Source organism: Uranotaenia lowii, chromosome 3, assembly GCF_029784155.1.
Source record: "Uranotaenia lowii strain MFRU-FL chromosome 3, ASM2978415v1, whole genome shotgun sequence".
NCBI lineage: Eukaryota > Metazoa > Arthropoda > Insecta > Diptera > Culicidae > Uranotaenia > Uranotaenia lowii.
Window position 1 is genome coordinate 134,585,662 of NC_073693.1, and position 20,238 is coordinate 134,605,899.

At 32.3% G+C, this 20,238-nt stretch overlaps 1 protein-coding gene across 1 annotated transcript in view; it reads right to left on the reverse strand.

Annotated features, from left to right (window-relative positions):
* Positions 1-406: 406 nt before the first annotated feature.
* The window catches only part of LOC129752640 (uncharacterized), a 642,051-nt gene continuing 622,219 nt past the window's right edge, over positions 407-20,238 (reverse strand). The window contains exon 7 of the mRNA XM_055748413.1: positions 407-465. Within this exon, the coding sequence (XP_055604388.1) occupies positions 407-465 (59 nt within the window). The remainder of the gene's footprint in view (positions 466-20,238) is intronic.

The window sequence follows — 20,238 nt, forward strand, 5'->3', positions numbered from 1 at the left end:
ATAATGAAACCACAAAGCAAATACAAGTTGTGTTAACATTCCGCATAAAAATTAAAATTTAAAGTTTCTACTTCGATTCGTTTTCCGTTCTTTCTATAAGAATAAATTTTATTCTTATTACTTTATTACTTCATTTTCAATATTGTACTTTGATGGATTCTTCGGTTTAAGGAACCACATTGAACGCGGCGCGCAATTGCTACTAAAGCAATCTCGTCGTTCAGCGGGAATTGCACAATGTACTCGATTGTTTGAAGTTAATTTATTGGCAGAAAAAGGACAAAGAATCAACCGGTGACATTTCCAACAACAGGAAAAAAGGCCATTTCAATTCGCAAATTTGCATAAGCCACACTTCAACTTACCACACGGCTTTTAGAGGAGAAAAAAAACAGTATATGGGCCTTCACTGTGTTGTCTGGTAGACTTTTGATTCCTGCTGGGTAGCCAACAACGAACTCTTACCTGTGGAGAAAGAAAAAAAGAAAAATCGAGAGGTTAGAAAACGGTGGACTCAACCATTTTTGTTCTTGAAGAATAAAGCATTAAGTGTAGTGGGAAAAAATGGCAAATATGACAACAGAAGGGGAGACAAAAAAAATGAGACATGTCAAAACAATTTTCAAACACGTGCCCCCTCAGAACGACTGACTGTCCGACTGTGTCGACTATTAGGTTAAAGATTGTTGCAAAATTCAATAAAAGCCTTGACTGCCTAGCTCTTCGATTGGTCCGGCTGAGCGGTTTTCTTCAAAGGATTTGTTCCGAACCCTAACAGGCAAGCAAGAACTTAAGCCTTTCCTAGTGGTCAACTCGGTTAAGCAAGACTCTCTGCGGATGGCGCTTTCGGCGTCTCAACATAAGACAACTTTTGCGCAGTAATGCAACTGACGCATGTGCGTTAATGTTGGCGATTTTTAAGCTTTTGACGCCCACGCGTAAACAACGATATAGGTTTAGAAGACGCAGGCAGCTAACAACCCGTGATCAATTTTGTGCAACAACGTCTCCGTCGAGCTGAGTGGTTAAATTAACCGGATGAATGAATAATCAGTTTTGACAGCTATGTTGAAACTTTGATTCACACCAGTTTCGATTGCCTACCCTTTGGTGAGATTGTTGATTGACTGAGGAGATTTGAGGTCATTTTTAAATTCATCAAAGCCCCTGTCTAAAAAGCTCCGTTTTGGCTTAAAAATCATCCATGATTTTTTGCAAAATTTTTAAGTAATGTTTACATTAGAAGATTTGAACTTTAATGTTTGTATGGGAAAACTGAATATTTTGTTCTGAAAAATCAACATAATTTTGGTTTCTTCTATGGAACTGAACCTGATTTGGATTCTCGTGCCAATTTATAAGTCCTTTAAGGGAAACTTTCCACTTAAAACTTTCTCCAAACCTCAACTTCGTATCTTTTGAGACGAAAAAGTTATTACCAGTTGAGTAGGGGTAAGTCTTTTGCCATTGAAAAACAGTCAATTCAACTGGCATCACTGCAATAACCAGAAAAAAATGAACACAATCACCACGGTTTTTGAACTAGGATCCAAAAAAAAACATTAAAATCACAGAATTGTAAAAAAAAATCGTTACAGAATCTATGTCAAAGATCACAGATTTTTGAAAAGATTTTAAAAAAAATTTGGACTAACTTTTAGGATTAGAAATTTTTAAGTGATCATTGACTTTGAACTTTTTTCATTTTCCCTGTGGAAATTGCGTCTTGCAGTCTATTTAAGAGCAAAACCGATTTTTGTTTTATATATTCCACGTTTCAATCGGTTTTGAATCTTTTTCAGGGACTAAAAAGTTTAGTTTTCTTGATGTTGTCGACTTGGCTGGTATTGTGAAGCTGTTTTTTATTGTGTTATGTTTTTCTCGGATAAAATCCGGTTGTCCAGAGATTTGTATATACATTTTCCTCAGCATCGAAACTTTGGCACAGTTTCCATTTTCCACTTTTTGCAACAAAAACAAAAGGTGAGAAGTGAAAACTGTAACAAAGCTTCGATGCTGAAGAAAATTAATTTTCAAATTTCCAGAAAATCGGATTTTTTCCGAGAAAAAGCTTATCATAATAAATAGACAGATTTAGGACCAGCCGAGTCGACAACAACAAGAAATTGATACATTTTAGTCCCTGAAAAAGATCCAAAACAGATTGAAACGTTGGATACATAAAACAAAAATTGTTTTTGCTCTAAAATAGACTGCAAGCCGAGATTTCCCCAAGAAAAGCACAATAAGCACGATAGCCAAGCATAAAAAAGTATTATTTATACTTATTCATGAAAATACTCAGGCATTGTCAATGAAAATTGATTTTTCTGTAATATGTTAAACTGTAAAAATGTTGATGTATCACATGATTTTCCAAAGAATTTCATATGAAAATCATCACAGGGAACTGGCACAGAATTTAGGGATCAAATCACAGAATCTGAGATTTTTTTTTCTCCAAAACACAGATTTTTGTCCGACAACCTTGAACCCATGTTCACATTTTTAGCCATATTAAAGAAAGTTTCGACAGCTTGCCGAAGTGTTTATGAAAAAATGGAAAGGCAGCCAGTGCACTGCCAACAACCAGCTATCAAAATTCCAGCTACGTTTCGCCCCCTCCACCGTTTTCAATCCTCGTCTACATTTTGCCAAGGTGAAATCAACTTATTCTCAATTAGCCTTGCTTACAACCAAGTATGATTCGATTTTAATATTTATATACATGAATGAAACAATATCTTGCAGTATACTCCCATGCATATGAGTCTCATATGTAAAAAATGCCAAACTGAGAAAAACGCATCAAACGTTTTGTTTTGCGAATACCATGAACATGCAACGCACTTTGAGTCACTTGTCTTAAAAAAAACTTTTGGAACAGTCATATTTTGAATATTTAGAAACAAAGATGTAAAATTCAAGCAATCCTCATAAATCGCAATCTTGGCAGTTCGCAGACAAGAGTAGATTTGGAACACGCAATATTCAAAAACTTAGTTTTGGAATTTCTAATTAGCTTAGCATCTGAAAGAAGATTTAGTCAATGAATTCAAATCAAAATATTTTAGATGCCTCATAAATTAATCCAATTAAGCCATCACAATCCTTTGAAGAGCATAACAAAGGCCTGTTCCCAGAGAAATAGGACGGAAAACTCTAAACTTATGTTTTATGATTCATGTTATGTGCATAATCCAAAAAAGGACGCATTCAGTTGCAATGAGCTTGAAATCAACAGACGAAATTTACAATATTAAAACAGTCACAGACTAAAATTGCAAATATAAAATTCTGAACACAATAAGATTAATCCGTAGGTGCAGCTTTGCAACGTTTTTGGAGGAGGATTTTTTCCCATCTCATCAAGAATTCACTTTTTGCATTTTCAAAAATTTTATAGTGGATTCCAATTATTTCTGATTAATCAAAAACTTAAAAATTATCTCGTATGTCCTTCAGGATTTACTATTATTTCTTCAATGTTAATTGAAGAATAATGTAAATTTGAAACAAAGGTTTCTGAAAACATAAAATTGAAAGTACCTTATGGCTTATAAGATAAGGATATCACAGAAATTGTAATTTTTTTATAATTCCCAAAAAAATAGTGTCATTTTTTGTAGAGTCAGTAATTTAAAGACTCTTTGATGAAACTTATGAAGGATTGTTTTTTCTCGAAAAAGTTGTTTTATTTTCACCTTATCTACATCTTCCCGAAGATGCAAGACGGAATACTGAACGGCTCACGGCCGTAGAAAAGGCGAGTCCAAGAAATGCAAGCGAGGTATTCCACTAAACTCGAAATTTTAAATTCTTAAGCAAGTTTTGATGTTTGAGTAAGATTATTCAAAAGTAACAATCGTGACTAATGATCCAAGGTTGCAGAAATCACAGAAAAATCTAAAGTTTTTCAGATTTTTGAAAAATTTTCATCACAGAATCTGTGAGAACACACGATTTTGGAAATATTCACAAATTTAACAGATGTTTTTAAATTTTATTTGTGTTCTCAAAATCACAATTTTTTTGTTAGTCAAAATTTTGGAATTATAACTTTAAACCTGAGAAATATAAAAAAGATTGGTCATGATAATGGATTATTTCTCAATTAAAATGTAAAAAAAAACAAATTTTTCATGAATTTTTTTTTTTTTTATCACAGAAAGCCATCAAAAATTTTTTGGGTAAACTCACAAAAAATCAGAGTAGATATTTTTCACAAAAAAAACGCAATTTTTATTGGCAACTTTGCTCAGAATTGATGTCAAAACCCAAAAATATAGGCTCATGTTACAGTTTTTTCAAAATTCTCTCACTTGTTAATAGAAATTCAGTTCTTTAATAAAACTTTAATTGTGAATGAACTCATTTTAGGGATTCTGGTTTCGTATTAACAAAATAAATATTAGCGTAGCGTCCATTATCAGCGGTCTCTATTTTGTCTTTTGGTGTGGGAGCCGCTACAAAATAAAATTGAAAAAAAAAATTATTTCTGTTTTCATATGTAAAATTCTGTATCCAGTTTAAGATTCCTGATTTTGAGTTTGAATCATCAATAGAAATTATAAATAAAAAATCCATTTCATTCAAAACATTATTAATGATTTTCGAAACTCATATGAATGTCAACATTAAGATAATAATTTTCCAAACATGAAAAAAGAAAATTAGGAACCAGCTTGAGTTTTTTTTTATGTTCAGACATGAAAATTTCAATCTTAATTCCCATGCAGAATTTAAACACAACAAAGCCTCAAAATGGCGATCAGGAACTGAAAAATCAGATTCATCATTTGAAATCCATATTTTAATTCCAAGTCACAAGACGGATTAAAAATGAATAACTGAAATAATAAAGTAAGATTGAATAATTAAAATTATTGATTCATGATTGAGGGCTCTGAAACAGTTTTCACTTCTTTGCTCATATTTAAAATTCTTATATCTAGAAACGAACCAGTCTGTGGCTGAAAACCTCTCAAATAAAGACAAAAAAAATCTTATATATTATTTGTATTGAGAAATCGTTTTTTCTTGCACATTTAACAAGTTGTATTAAAATTCAGAAACAAATTAAATATTGAAATTTTGAACTCAGATTCGGATTTCAAATCCAGAATCAATATTCCAAAATCTGATATAGTTTCAGCTCGAAAATGAGTTAAACAATCAAGATTTTAAATATCGAGATGAATTTGTAATTCGTTCAAATCGCATGAGATCATAAACTAACAATTTTTTTTCTGATTGAATATCCAAATTTTAAATTTTTAATTTAAGTACTGAAAATCACAAAAATGAAATGTGAGCATATTTTGCAACTTTTGAAAAAAAATAAAATAACTAATTTTAAAAACAAATTCACTTGCTGGTTTTAAACTATGAGATTTTGATGAAAAACATTTGCAGAGAAATAAAAAAAAAGAGAAAAGAATAAAATTTTCACGTTAAAAAATTGCAGGGAATTGAAATTTTGATTTATTTTTTAAGAGTTTGATAGATTATTTGATTTGAGCATAGAATCAGTTTTTTTTTTAAATTTTACGCTTTCATAAAGAAAAACTCTCTCAATACTAAATTCAAATAAACTTAAACTCTTGAGCGAATTCAAAGATTTAAATTCTCCATGAAATTAAGTTTCCATATTTGTTATTCAAAGGGTAATTAATTGAGTTTACCATTTTAAAGATTTAAGGACGTGTTTTCTATAGTTACAATTTTTTTCGAAAAACTTTTATTGTCAAACAACTTTAGAATGTATAATCAAATACTAAAAAATATTGATTATGCTTTGTTAGAGCAAAAATATCGAAGAAGAAATTGAGTCATCAAACCACCCTCCATTATTTTCCATTTGTTTTCCTTCATTGAAGAAGGACATTTTAACTAACATTAACACAAAACCGTCTCCAATCTGTCCACCCGTAAAATAATTCCTGAATATATGTATTAATAAGCTGGATACAAGTTGATTTTAAGCGTTCAAATAATTTGAGATAGATATGCAGATTGACAAAAAGCTTCGAAAACCAGTTGCCTTTAGAAATTTGTCGAAAATTCTCTGACTCGTATTTCAAGACTCAAATGCTGCTTAAACTTACCAAATTAGGCCGAAACCGATACCAAATACTGCCCTCCCTCTACCTCCATCTTTCAATTTTCCAGAAAACCCTGAAGAGGAAAAAATAAAGTTTATGTTTTTTTTTAATTTGATAAATTGACCGAAGATTAAAACATCTGACAGAGCGAAAGTCAAACTGTTGAAACGGGGAATTGTATCACCAAATGTTTAAATTTTTTTTCAAATTTTAAATCGATAATAATTCTATTTTTCGATTTTGTGCAATATAGATTTTATTCAAGCTTGTTACACGAATGTTTTGGTCCAATTTGTTAAATTGAATTGAAAATTTTGATTGTTTTTTACTGCCCCTCTCGTGATGTTGAAACTTCAAGTGACAAAAAAAGGATGTCAAATTTACTCCGGCGTTACGTGAACTTTTCAAACTATTCTTACTTTTTACCCTGACTTCTATGCAACTCTTGTACAAAAAATATAAACATTAGGGTGCGATGGATGTATGGGAAAAATTTGGTGAAAATTTAAAATCCGACCATATTCTTTTTGTGGATTGTTCGAAAAAATTGGACTGGTCAAAAATTTCAGTTCAATCGAACTTGATTTAGAGGCGTCTCAAAGAGCTCAAAGTTACTATTTTTTACCCTACCCAAAGGAAATCGGATGAATCGAAATTTAAAATGTGATGCCAAATGACTTAAATATGCTTGAAACGTCGAGATCTGGTGATATATCTAAAAAAATGTTTTGCCAAAAAGTCAATTTTTAACCAAAATAGTTGTTTTGAAATAACACCAGATCTCGATCTTTTATGCATTTTTGAGTCATTTGGCATCAAAATTAAAATTTTAATTTGTCCGATTTCCTTTAGTTCCCCCTTTGGTTATTTTTATGTTTTTCAGTATTTGATAATAGAGAAATAGCCTTTCCGTAAAGCACATTTTATCGATTTTTAATTTCAGCAGAAAACTGTAGAAATAAATGATTCTATCATAGTTTGACTCGACACCATATTTAAATCACGTTACAAGATTTGCAGAACTATAAATTGTTAGCAAATTGGGTAAGACACATCAGAGATATTGCGATTTTCAGTGATGACTTATTGACACTTAAGAACTGACCAGTGACCAGGGAGTATTTGGCCGGCAAACTTTCATGCCGTCGAACTTCTCGAAGTGTCAAAAATCACTTAAGGCCAGATGAGAGTAAAAATTTCCAACTTCCATCTGGAAACCTCTGAATAAGCCAGCATTTCTTTATAAAATATGTTGGAAAGTTATGCTTGGAACTTTCTGCTTCATTAAGATAAAAGTATTTCTATATTAAGCATATCGTTGACGAAAAGTTATCAAATCTCGGATTTACATACAGTTTTTTAGTTTTATACGATTAACGTTAGGAATATTAATTCTTCTAATATGATTTTAAGCATTTTCAACGATTTGGAATGCTGGTGAATTAACAAGAATGTCAACGATTATTAACGCTTTTTTTCCGATTAGTTTCAATTAAAAGAAAAAAAAATCAGTATGAAATTTTGAATAAAGCGAATGCGCAAACACCACGGTTACGAGAAAAAACACGTCCAAAGTTTGACTGCTCCATAAGATCCCAGCAAAAATTTTGTTTTGTTTTCATTATTTCTTGAAATCCAAATATCCTTCTCCGAGCGTTCTTTATCATCCAACTGATATCTCCATTTGTTTACATTTGGCGTATTCGTCCTTTTGAAAATTCTCCAATGGTATGTTAATTTTCGTAAAAATCTTTATAAAAACTATGATGAAAATAGTAAAATACTTCGATGTCTAAACGTATTCAGACTGTAAGAATTTTGTTTCTTCCTGGTACTGTCACAAAAAATGAATGCATTTATATTAATTGCTCTCATAAATCATTAATGCTTGAAAGTCGATCATCGATATTAACAAGTTCCGGAAAAGGCCGGTATCCATAACACTATTTTCCAATTACTCGTATCGTGTTCAAGAATGTTTAAATTGATAAAAAAAGCTCTCACATGTTGAGTATACCAATATTTTAAACTCAACTACAGGTGATAATTCAATAATTAAGACAATTGATTGGCTCGAAAGTTCGGATAATATTTCAAAACAACACCCCACCGCTAAATTGGACATTTAGGTATGGTAATGATTTAATTACGGAACCGTGTAAGCGAAAGAAATGGCCCAATTTCCTCCCCAAAAGGGTCCCAAATTGAGTGTTGAGATAACAGAACCGTCAACCATTGCAAGTCCAAACTGCATCTTGGAGCTTTCTTCGAGAAATTTTCGTTTTGACTTTTCGAACTTTCCAAGGCTGTCGTCGGTCGTTACCGATTAGTTTGGGCCCTTTCCCTTTCCAAGTCGTCGTCGATCGTCAGCACCCGGCAGTGGTGATAATTGGGACTAATGGCTTTTCGGTCTTCGGGAACAAATGAAGTTCCCCCTAATTGGGGAAAACAGGCACTACCTCTTCCCGGCTTTTGGGGCCCCAACTCTACGGTTTCCGGATGACGACTCCAGCGAGCCGACCGGATTTGTGGTCAAATTAGCATAATTTATCCATTCTTCTGGGGCCGAGCTCATTTTCGGGGTGACCTGTTGTGCTAAATAAATCTTTCCGAATGTCTCAATTAGTTCTAAGAGATCTTACGCCCAGATATCCAGAAAGCGACAGGTGTTTGGATGTGCGATCAAAAGGCGCGGATGTCGTCTGCCAACGGCTGGTTTAAACGCATAAACTTTCAACCCAGAACGTAATTTTGGGAGCACCTTGAGTGCTCTAGACCCTTAAGATTGTATCAAAAAATGGTTTCCTCCTGATCTAACAGACGAACTGAAACCAATAATCATATAAAAATATTGCCAATTTCCGTGTAGCACTATCGCTGACGGGACGGACATCTGTTCTAAGTTAATGCTTCCCCGAAATGAGTAGCACAAAAACCTGTCTGTCGTCAGAAATGTGAGAAGCCACTTGGTTCCACGGGCATTAAATTCTATTTTCTTGAAATTGAGTTTGTTCTTGACAAATAAGCAAAAATCGAGAATATCGAGAAGTGTACTGTGCCAAAGATGATATGATTGGAAAGTACTACTGGCATGAAGAATATGGGATATGTTTTGTATGATTTCTGTCAGATATGTGCAATGCGGTTGCGATAAAAGGACAATGCCAGTTATTAGAAAGCTTGTTAATCCTGGTCCGGCATAGAATGTAATACCGATAGTTTCACCTCCAAGAAAGTTCATTATTACTGTAGAGTCTGATTTGTGGGGTTTCGGTATATTAAAAAAGATTCCTCTAGGAACTGAACAATCTAAAGCAAATATCAGTACCAACACGTGAAAAAGGTCTATCTATGATCATTTATGACGAATCAAGAAAATTGCGTTTGTTAATTTTTCAGCCTAGTTTAAAGCGCTAATGAAACTCACGTAGAATCAGTTTTATTTATATGACGGGTATTTTCATGGAAAATTGTTTGCAATTGCTTATAAGGGTATATACGGACGATAGTATTGGCTAAAAATTGGCCTCAGCCATAACCTCAAATTTGTATTTGCTGGCTGATGCTAGGAGCTTTACTAAAATCAGTATTTGCTTGTATGATATAATATTTCGGAATTGATTAAATTTTTTAACTATCAACAGCTAAACGATTGAATTCATAACGGGGCGTCCAAAATGGATGAAGATAAGCCATTTTTTGTTAATTTTTCAACGTGAATTCAAAACATCTGCAATATATTTTCATGTACGTTCTTGGTAAATTAAAAAGAGTAGTTTATAACTTCTTAACGAATGCAAAATCATTCACTGTTACAAACAAGTTCATTAAAGAATGCCCCGTCTATGTTGACTTTGAAAATAATCGCCTACCAGCTCTGATTATTTTGTAGATATCCACATAAACGCTACATCGTTTAAGTGTGCGATACAGTAAGTTATTATTTCGTTCAGATAAATGATGCGTTTAATCTCACATTCGAATAGAAATCAACCGGAAAGTTGCAAATTCTCAGTACTCATGAAAAGGTTTTTCAATAACAATGCAATTAAAAAAACATAATCTTTTTCCAAATCTCAATGCACTTGGCACCCTGAACACCCAAAAAAATCAAAACACGGTATCAGTGTATCGTTTTTCAACAGGGCGAATTTGTTGATATAAGTAGGGTAAGTGAGCCTAACTTCGCTATATTATGTCAAAGGTTTTTAGATTTTATATTATAACGCTGAATCTTTAATACTTAGATATACAATTTTTTGGACACTAAGTTCCAAATTTTTTTCTGAACTCTGTTATGGTTTGAAATAATCATTTCAAGCCTTAATTTACAAAAAATATCATGTTTTATAAAGTGTGCCGATGTTCCTAATTTGGCACCAATAGTTCCTAATGTTAACATATGAGGAAACATGTATCAGCGTACCCAATATTACACTTTTTTATCCTGATTTTGAATATCGGTCTGTTTTTTTAATACTCTAATGAAAAAAATCTCAAAACTCACTTTTTTATAAATTTTCCAACGTTTTTGGAATATGAGTAGAGAAATAAGGACTATTTAAATCGTACACAATATTCCTTTACGCTAGTTTTTAAGAAAGTAGTGGATGTTAAGCTTATTAAAATTCAAACTTTTACTTTTCTAATGGATACATTTATTATATTTCAAATAGTAGAAAATTCATTGTAATGGATACAAATAAGTACAGTCAAACAGAGCATCATGCAACAGCATGGTTCGATGCAACATTTGTGTACCACAACACTTATTTAACTTTTATTTTAATATAATGTAATAAAATTATCATTTAATGACAACAAAACGATGATGCCTTTCTTTTGAAGCTTTTGATACTCATAGAAAATTTGATAAATCGAAATTTTTACATTTCTTGATGCTGTAAAAAACTTTACACAATGTGACGGATTAATGATATTACCTACAAACTTTATATTGGTTTTATTATCCTATATCAACACTGTTGGTGTGTGAATATTGTTCGGACGATTATTTAATTTCTTATAATAAATACTTTTAAAATTCCGCCACCAGACTGGGCTAAAATACATCGACATGCAAATCAATGGTTCACAGTTAAAATCTTGTTTCCATATGCTAGAATATGATGTAAAATTTTTTGTTGAATTTTTTATCCCTAAATGTATACAGCACCCTTATGCTTTCTTTTTATAAAAAAAAAAATTTGAAAGCAAAAATATAAACTTTATAAATATAAACTTTAATTGAAAATAGTGTTCCTAATTGTGGATATATGCTTTTTTTAGTTTTTACACAAAAAAAACATGGTTCTATCATACTTATTACTTAAATCATGATAAAAAACAACCCGATGAACAATTTCAAAAAAATCGGTTGACAAATTCAGCTTTTATCTTCCATTTCTATACAGGTGTTTTTTAAGAAATTTGCTAAGAATTCCATTCAATTTGGACATACTTTGAAACAATCCGGATTTTACGAAAAATCCTTTAAGTTAGAAAACAAATTTGTTTGTAAAGTGAAAGTTCACATGATCCGTTACATTATCCTTTTTTTTATAATTGTGATAAGTGCAAAATAACGTCAAAAACAGTCAAAATCGAACGGTATGTTAACATTAGGTACACATGCCAAAATTAGGAACATCTACCCTACCGGAAAATCGCGTTTTTCGTGCGCCGTTTTCAAAAATCTATTCTGTTCTTCCATGGTTTGAGGTTAGAGCTGAGGCCTCCTGCTAAAGTGGTGTTCGTGTAGAACTGTCAATATATCCTAGTTGGAGTATGAATATCATCAAAAATACACACCCTTTGCTTTCTACTGTCTGTTTAGTGTGTGTGAGTGAGGTGGAGATAAAATTTTCCCTATTTTTTGACAAACTTTTATATGTCTCTCTTAAGGAGTGAGTGAACATTTCTCCCCATTGAAAGTTTTGCATCTGTATAATTTGCTTTGTTCTAAAGGAAAGGGTGTATAAACCAATTTTTGTTAGGATAACGCCATAACATACATAACTGTTGAAAACGTAGGGTCAGTGTTTGGTATAGATTTAAATTTTACCTGAATTTGGTTGTCAAGTCCTTGAGTATTTAACTACCCATTACATTAACGATAACTTTTTTTCACTTTCCACTTCTCATTGTCACTAACCGGGAGAGCACTCATTTCTCAGTGAGTACTTTGATACTCTTACCCAGAATATCTGGCAACATTGTTGTGCTACCACGAACTCAATTTGAGTAGTCTCGCTTAACCGTGTGATGACATTTATACCGCGTTTATGATCATCACCTGTCATCAGCAATCATTGATACATCCCCAAGCAACCAAAAGTCCCATAAAACAGGTACAAACACGCTTACTCAGCCCCATCATTGATATGAAGTACGTTCTATGCAGCTCAAAATTTAAGTTCTAATTGATACTTTCAAGTTCCAAAACAAGTCTTAATGATCTTCTATTCAGCTTCCAGCGGCCTCTTAATTCAGCTTCCGAAAAATCGCAAAATGAGCAAAAAAATCTCTCTCTATCTCAGCTGAACCGTTGGCTTCGCTTCATATCACCTTCTCTCGATTATTTACTGTGTTCTGTGCCTGTGCCGCCATGATGCCACGTGCCGGATTTCAAACTCTACAAATTGCTCAATTGCTTCTTTCCTACATTTCCTCGATATATCGCGTCAGAATGGTCACTCAAGTACAAAATTACTTATTGAAAAAAAACTTGCCCGGCTTGGGGATCGAACCCCGACCTACGTGGTGAGAATCGAACACGCTACCACGAGACCACACCTAGAAGTTGTTCTAACTGAAACTAAAACTCGAAGAGGTGACTTGATTTTGAAAGCACATCGATGCACTTTTTGTGACTTATCAATACCCGTTTGAGCACTTTTGTGCCCTTTATGTGACTTACCAAATCCCGTATTGAGCACTTTTGTGCCCTTTATGTGACTTAAGTCCCGTATAACGTACGTATAGATCACTTTTGCAGCTTTCAAGTTCGTTAATGAGTACATATAGTTCACTAATGGGAATTGGGCAGAACAAGTCACATACAACGTACATATTAATCACTGTTGCAACTTTCAAGTTCATTAATGAGTACATAAAGTTCACTAAAGGGAATTGGGCAGTTGATTCTCTTTGTCAGCCAAAATGTAACTTTCAATGCCTTCATTCAAGTAAATATGTGACTTTTGGTTGCTTGGGATCGTTCTCGATTGCGAATTGAACATAGCAAGAGGAACCAAAACAATGTTTTAGTTCTGCTCGTGGCAGCAAAAATCTTCTGCTACTGTTCCGGATGCCGAAGGTACCTGATTTTCCGAAACCGTAAGTTTTAACAATAACTAGACAGGCCCGCGCGAAGGACCTGTCCATCGGAGGAGTTTTCGAAATTCAAATTCAGCTAGAAATAATAACAACACCAAAAATGCACAAAAATAAGAAAATTGATTTCTAAAACCTTTGTCCTACATATGACTATCACAAAAACTCAGATAAATATACTGTTACGATTCAAAGTTAATAATAACTAAAGTTTCATTTCAATTCCTTTTCCGGTAAGTCATTAGTAAACTCTTCAAAATGATATTTCTTATGGTGAATAAGAAAATGACATAAAAATAAATTTGAAGCGGTGTGGTTCTCGAATTTGAAATCAATATTTTTGCAACACAAAAAAAACAAATAAGAATCAAAATTTCAAATAAAACCAGAATTATAAATTTTGAACTTAAGAAAATTTGTATATGTATCATAAAACATGTTCAATTCATCATTCAAAGCTTTCAATAAAAATATTGAAAGCAAAAAGCAAATACTAATTTTGTTAACATTGCGCATTAAAACTAAGGTTTAATTTTGCTACGTCGAATCTTTTTTCGAACTTTTCATACATTAATTGAAAAATTAGATGTAATTTAAAAAAAAAGATAAAATGTAACAAAAACAAATGAAACATTTTTAAATTTTCGAGCACTGAATCAATATTTTGAAATTTCAAACTCGTAAAATTTTGTCGCCATCAATATTGGATCCTTGAAAGGATAGAAGAATGATTATTTAAAATTCAAATTTAGATACAAATGGAAGATTAAGTTTTCCAAACAAAAACTCTTAATTGAAATTAAAAAAAATTATTTGAAAAAAATCTAAAAATTGAAATTATAAAACTCTAAAACTTAGTAAATTTGATATTGAAATCTTAAAAAAAAATTAAGATGAAAAATATTAGTATTTTAACATTTAAGAAAGAAAGAGAAAATATATTTGGTACCTACCTTTCTTTTAATGATTGACATGATGAATGTTGACGTCTAGAGCTGAAATATTTAGTCAGATTTGGTCTTTTACCTCTAGTTCTGATGAAAAAGCGTTTATAATTTTAAAAACGAATCCGATTTGAGTGAAATCAAATATTTATAATAACTGATGCATTAACAAATCTTTATAAAAAAAAACTTTATTATAAATGTGTTTATTAACCACCATTCGATCAAAACATAATATTTGGTCTCTATATTCTAATTTCATATATCAATGAATTAATTCTACAATTTATAGAAATTTAAAAAGATATCAATATAAGTATTTATGACATAACTGAAACAAGTTAAAAAAAGGGTTTTATTTCATTTGTGAAATTTGTTGAAAACTTCTAAACTATTTGACTTTTGCTTTGAAAATCATCTAATATTCAACTTGGTTAGAACTTTTCTAAATACGTTAAAATTCGTGTATTTTACAAGTAGGGAAAAGTAAACAAAAATATCTATAATTTTTTTTCGCAGAAGTCAAAACTTTGGGAAAATTGATCATCGATGTAAAACCATTATTTTTAAAATTTTTGTTTTGATTTAGAGTTTTGAAAAAAGACAAAAAATAAGTTTCATCCTATTTTCAAAACAAAAAGATGATGAAAAAAAAATAAAAATTGCATATTTGGATTCAAAGCATCCAAATCAATCAGAATTAGCTCTCAAATTCTTTGCAGCTAGGAAAAATGTGATTTGTGTGGCCTTGTCATATTTCTCAAAACCCATTTGAATGTGGAGTTGAGCATTTAGAAGAACAAGTATTTAATACAAAATAAAATTGAGGGTGAAATTGGTGTTTTAAAGTATATTTCATACCAGCATAACACTTGGAATAGCTTAAACGTCATATTTTTTTAGAATCAAAGTTATAAGTAATAAAGTAAAGGATACCAGGTTTTAGGGGTGTTTTGCTTATTCTGTTGAATACCGTGAGAAGTAAACACCTGTCACATGACTCTCAGTTTGTTGATGTGTTAAATTAGTATTTGATTATTAAATTTCGAATTGCAATGGTTGGTTTCAAATTCTGAAGCTGTGTAGTTACATTTTTTTAAGAAAATCCATTCAAGAGACGAGATAGGGGTTTTGGGTGTCAAGTTTTGATTTTCTATCTAAAAAAATTTTGATGAAAATTTTGGTTTATCGAAAGTTTTGGCAAAAAGGTATAAAATCGTTAGAAAAGTTTTAGACCTAGGTGAAAAAAATAACCTGCAACAATGTCGAAAATTAATAATAATACTATAATTCAGATTATTTTTCTCTGATCATTTCTTTTGCCGACAGGATGCAGTTTTGAGGTCGGTATCATTCGAACAAAGTCCAGATCGTCCAAATGAGATGAATCCGCCAAACTATCTTCAATCGATACCGATTGAAACTGTTTTGGTCCATACAAAATCGTATTTACAAAAACATGTGAAGCCTGCAGATTCTATCGAAAATTTCGCAAAAGGCTTGAAAAATTAGTCTGTGCTGAACGTGATGAAAACAGCCTTTGATCAAAAATTCGATAACTGGCCTACGTTTGACTAGAAACCAATTTTTTTATTGATTCACTGTGAAAAAAGACTATAGAGATTATAAAGGTGAAAAACTCACCACTCACTATTTTAGCCACGCGAGCACATGGTCTTTTGCTTCGGTCTTGCTGCAACTTACGATCAAATAAGTGAAGCTGAAGTCGAGGTTGCGGGTTCAAGTCCTGTCGGTGAGCCGTTGTTTTTTTTCAGAAAAATCCATAATGTTTACGGCTTATGTTCTTAATTTTTTTTTTCTCTAAAAATGTTCATAGCTTTGAAAATTTAAATTGTAAATTTCTTCCCTCAACTCAAAACTGTATTTTGTCTATGATAAAAATGATCACAGAAAAAACCTTTCTAACCGTATTTTTAAAATTTAACAGGGTTGCCAGTAATGGTGAAATTTAAATTTTTAATTTCAAATCTTTTTTCGAAATTTATACTTTTTGACAAATTTTTGGTTGAAAATCTTTTTCAGCTAAATGTTTGAATTCGTTTATTATTTTTAAATGAATTTTTATACATATTAGATTGAAATTGGAAAATTTGGAGCTTCTAGGAATAATAATTCCAAAAAATTTAATCATGAATTTTGCTCTTTTTTTTTTTAAATAAAATTGAGGTAAACCTCCCGATCGATTTTTTCCGTAAATGGTGCACTGGATAGAAGAGAGTCCACTCTATAATGTGATCAATTTTCAAAAATGCTGAATTTTGTATCTTGAAGTCATTCTAAAAAATACACTTTGAGGTAGATGGCGTAGCGAAACAATGATCTGTACAAAGATTAATTTTATCGAAGTTCACTTTAAATATTTCAAAAGAATAAGAAAAAGCTACAAATTTTGTAAGCTTAATTTCTTATATTACGCAGCAATTCACAAGCAAGGTTGCCGATATTTATTTGTGTTTTTGCGAAAAAAACGGACTTTCTGTGATTTTACCTAGAAATTCCGTGCTGGATATTTGTGATGGAAAAAGCATAAATTTAATTAAAAAGTTATGAACAATTATGTTTTTTAACATTTTACTACAAATGTATTAGAAAGATGACATTCAAGAAAAAAAATTGATTAAATTTCCATTGAAACTATTTTTTCCAAAGTGGCTAGGCGACTAAACAACGATTGAAAATTTAAAACTTATAGCTCATTTTTGGGAGTCATTCAAATTAACTTTAGGAGCTTTTCATTCTGGGAAACTTCCCCAATAGACTGATTCGATTTAAGGTCATTTATAAATTTTTCAAACTTTGGAGTCTAAAAAGCTTTGTCTTGGTTGAAATCTCATCCATCAATTTTGCAGTATTTTTTACTAACGGTTACATGAGTAAATTTGAACTTTTAGGTTTGTATGGGAAAATTGAATATTTGTACTGAAAAATCAACATCATACTTGTTTCTTTTGTAGAACCGAGTCTGCTAATGGTTCATGTGCTAATTTTTAAATTCTCTAGAGGAAATTTTCCGCTGACGACTCTGTTAAAGATCGTAACTTCGTAGCTTATTAGACAAAAAAGTTATTGGCTGTTCAACAGGAGTATGTTTATGGAATTGAAAAACAATGAATTCAATTGAGATCTTTGCTGGGTGCCTAGCGAGGTATTGCATGACTACTTTTAATGCAATTCTTCGCAGGGCACAAGCAGTATGTTACTTAAAATTTTTGCAAACAATAATGGATGAGATGAACTAAAACGAAGTTTTGTAGACTTCAATTGATATGGACGTAGCTATTCTATAGTCATCATGTTCCGGATTGACCATTAGGAGATCCTACGGAAAATCCGGAGCAACCATTATCCTTTTTTTTAAAATAAGAACAGCAGTTATTGAGTCAGTGAAGTAATAACATTTTAATTCGAATAACAAAACTGAACAGGTTTGTAACCATTATTTTGAGTTTTCTGAGAGTTATGGCTCATCAAAGTTGAACAATAATTTTTGAAATGACATTTTCTCCAAACATGGTTTATTAGATGAAAAAGATGTTTGTAACTGATTGAAATTAAAACATTTGTTAGAATTTCCAAATTCGAAGAAATAACAGCGATTTTCCAGAAACTACTTTTTTCAATAAATAAATAAATTTGATTTTTCTAATTTTTCTGCATATTTTCTTCGATATCTCACACATACATTCAAATATCGTGATTAAAATGCCATGGGCTAAATTCTTTAAAACTCAAAATAAAAAATTGTGAATTGATACCTCAAATATTTTCATACGTTTCCGAGATATTTGAATTTTAGTTAGTATTGTTTTGAACGAAACAATGCATTGAAGGGTTAATATAATCAAATCTTTGTGCTTCTTGATTCCAATTTACTTCAGAATGTCCAATTTGGTTGAAAATGATCAATATACAGTTCAAGTTACTAGATTTTATATTCACAATTTAACAATTCAACAATTTTTGTAATCATGATGTTCGGTTTTTTATATTTTTTTAAAACTTTTTTTTTTAAGCTGTACAAAAAACGTTTCACAGGGGAAAGTAATTTATTTAATTTACCATGTGCCATTGCATTTTGATTTTGATACAAGGATAATTTTTTCTGTTATGTTAAGCTCCACCAATTAAATAGCTCATCTTATTATGTTGAGCTAACATGAAACGTTACTTAAGTATTATGATGGAATCTCCGAGACCATTAACACTTCTTAATTTGCCGATTCGATTCACTTTCCAATCGAGATCCGATTCGAAATGCATGCGATTTGAATCAATTATCACCATTCACAGGCGTGGTTTGATCTTGGAAAGCGATAACGGCGACATTAGTCGAATGGTTGGTTGTTTGAGTTCAGCGACCCTCCTGCAAGATCCATTGATGATCGAAGCTGCCGCCTTGCCACCATTACTCCAGATGAATACTACAAACAAACCATTCCCAAAAAAAAACGCCATTCATTGGCCCAGCAAAAGTCATCATCAAATTATGTCACTTGCATTTCGGGGAAACATGCAACCGACCATCAGCTGAAGGAAAGTGCTTGGAACATAGGAGTACGAGGAAAGAAAAAAAATGATACAACCTCATAAACGGCTTCTTCAACTGGAACAAGAGTAATAGGCCCATTAACACTGCTGTTTCGGAATTTTTCGGCGTTCGTGTGAATCGTTTTGAGGCGTGATTCCAACTTGGCCACCCAAACCCGGAGCCAGGCCCAGATGCTGCTTAAAGCTGCAGCCGCCCGAGGAGAAAATTAAGTTCCAAATAATGTCATCCCAAATATATGGGAGTTACAAGAGCATTAGCATAAATTTAACCCCGCTTAAACGAGCTCCGAAAGTGAAACCAAATCGCGATGCAACTTCGTTTTAGGGAGACCACATTTGGTAAGATATTAAAATTAAAAGTTTAATGTCCATTTGGTGTTCCGAGCAATCGAAGAACGATGAGAAATTGAACAACATTCCTAATTGTAAATTCTAGTAAATGCCCCCAATAAAAGGATACGCAATAAATCAGGAGTATCGGATTCGAAAACTTAACTCCCGAAAAACCTCAATTCCAAAACAACGTGCAAGTCGATGTTTTCGATGTCATCATTTCCCAATGATTCATGGCCCTTTCCTAAGAAGTGCCGCCTCAAGCGGTTGTCCGAATTCGAACTTCGAATGACAGCATGAATTTTATGAGTCTACCAGACAGCACCCTACTCACTTCAGCCCAGTCTCATCCATGAAACATCTCTTAAAAAAGGGAGATACGCGTGTTTACTGTTGAGATTGTGATTTCATGAATTAGGGAAATCTTGCGGTGACTCCATGTTTTCTTGGTTGGTTTGGATTTTCAGCTGTGATTTACGATTTTCCGATCTAATTAAGTCAAGGGAAAGGGACCTGCCGCACTAACTTCTGTTTTTGGAGCGTCGTCGTCGCCCAAGATCAATGGCAAGCGCCAGGGCGAACATCAGAGATATATTATTTTATTGACTCAGACTAAAAGCGTTGTAATGTTCGACAACTTCGATGGAAATCTAGCTGATCTTGCACTTCTAGAAAGTTGGACAATCAATTTCATGTCGTTTAAAACCCAAGGACTGAACAAGTTCTTGAGAAAAATTAATCATAAAACCAAAATAACAGATAACGCTAACATAAGGTTTATAAAACCCAGAAAAGAAAATGTCACATCGAAATTATGTTTTCAGAAACTATAAAACACGCCTTTTTGAAATAAATCTCAAAGACACAAAAAACATTACTTTGATCACAGAAACAAGCCCGGCTTAAGGTAGGGAGGGGGCAATTGCCAGGAAAAGAAAGTGAGAAATCCACTC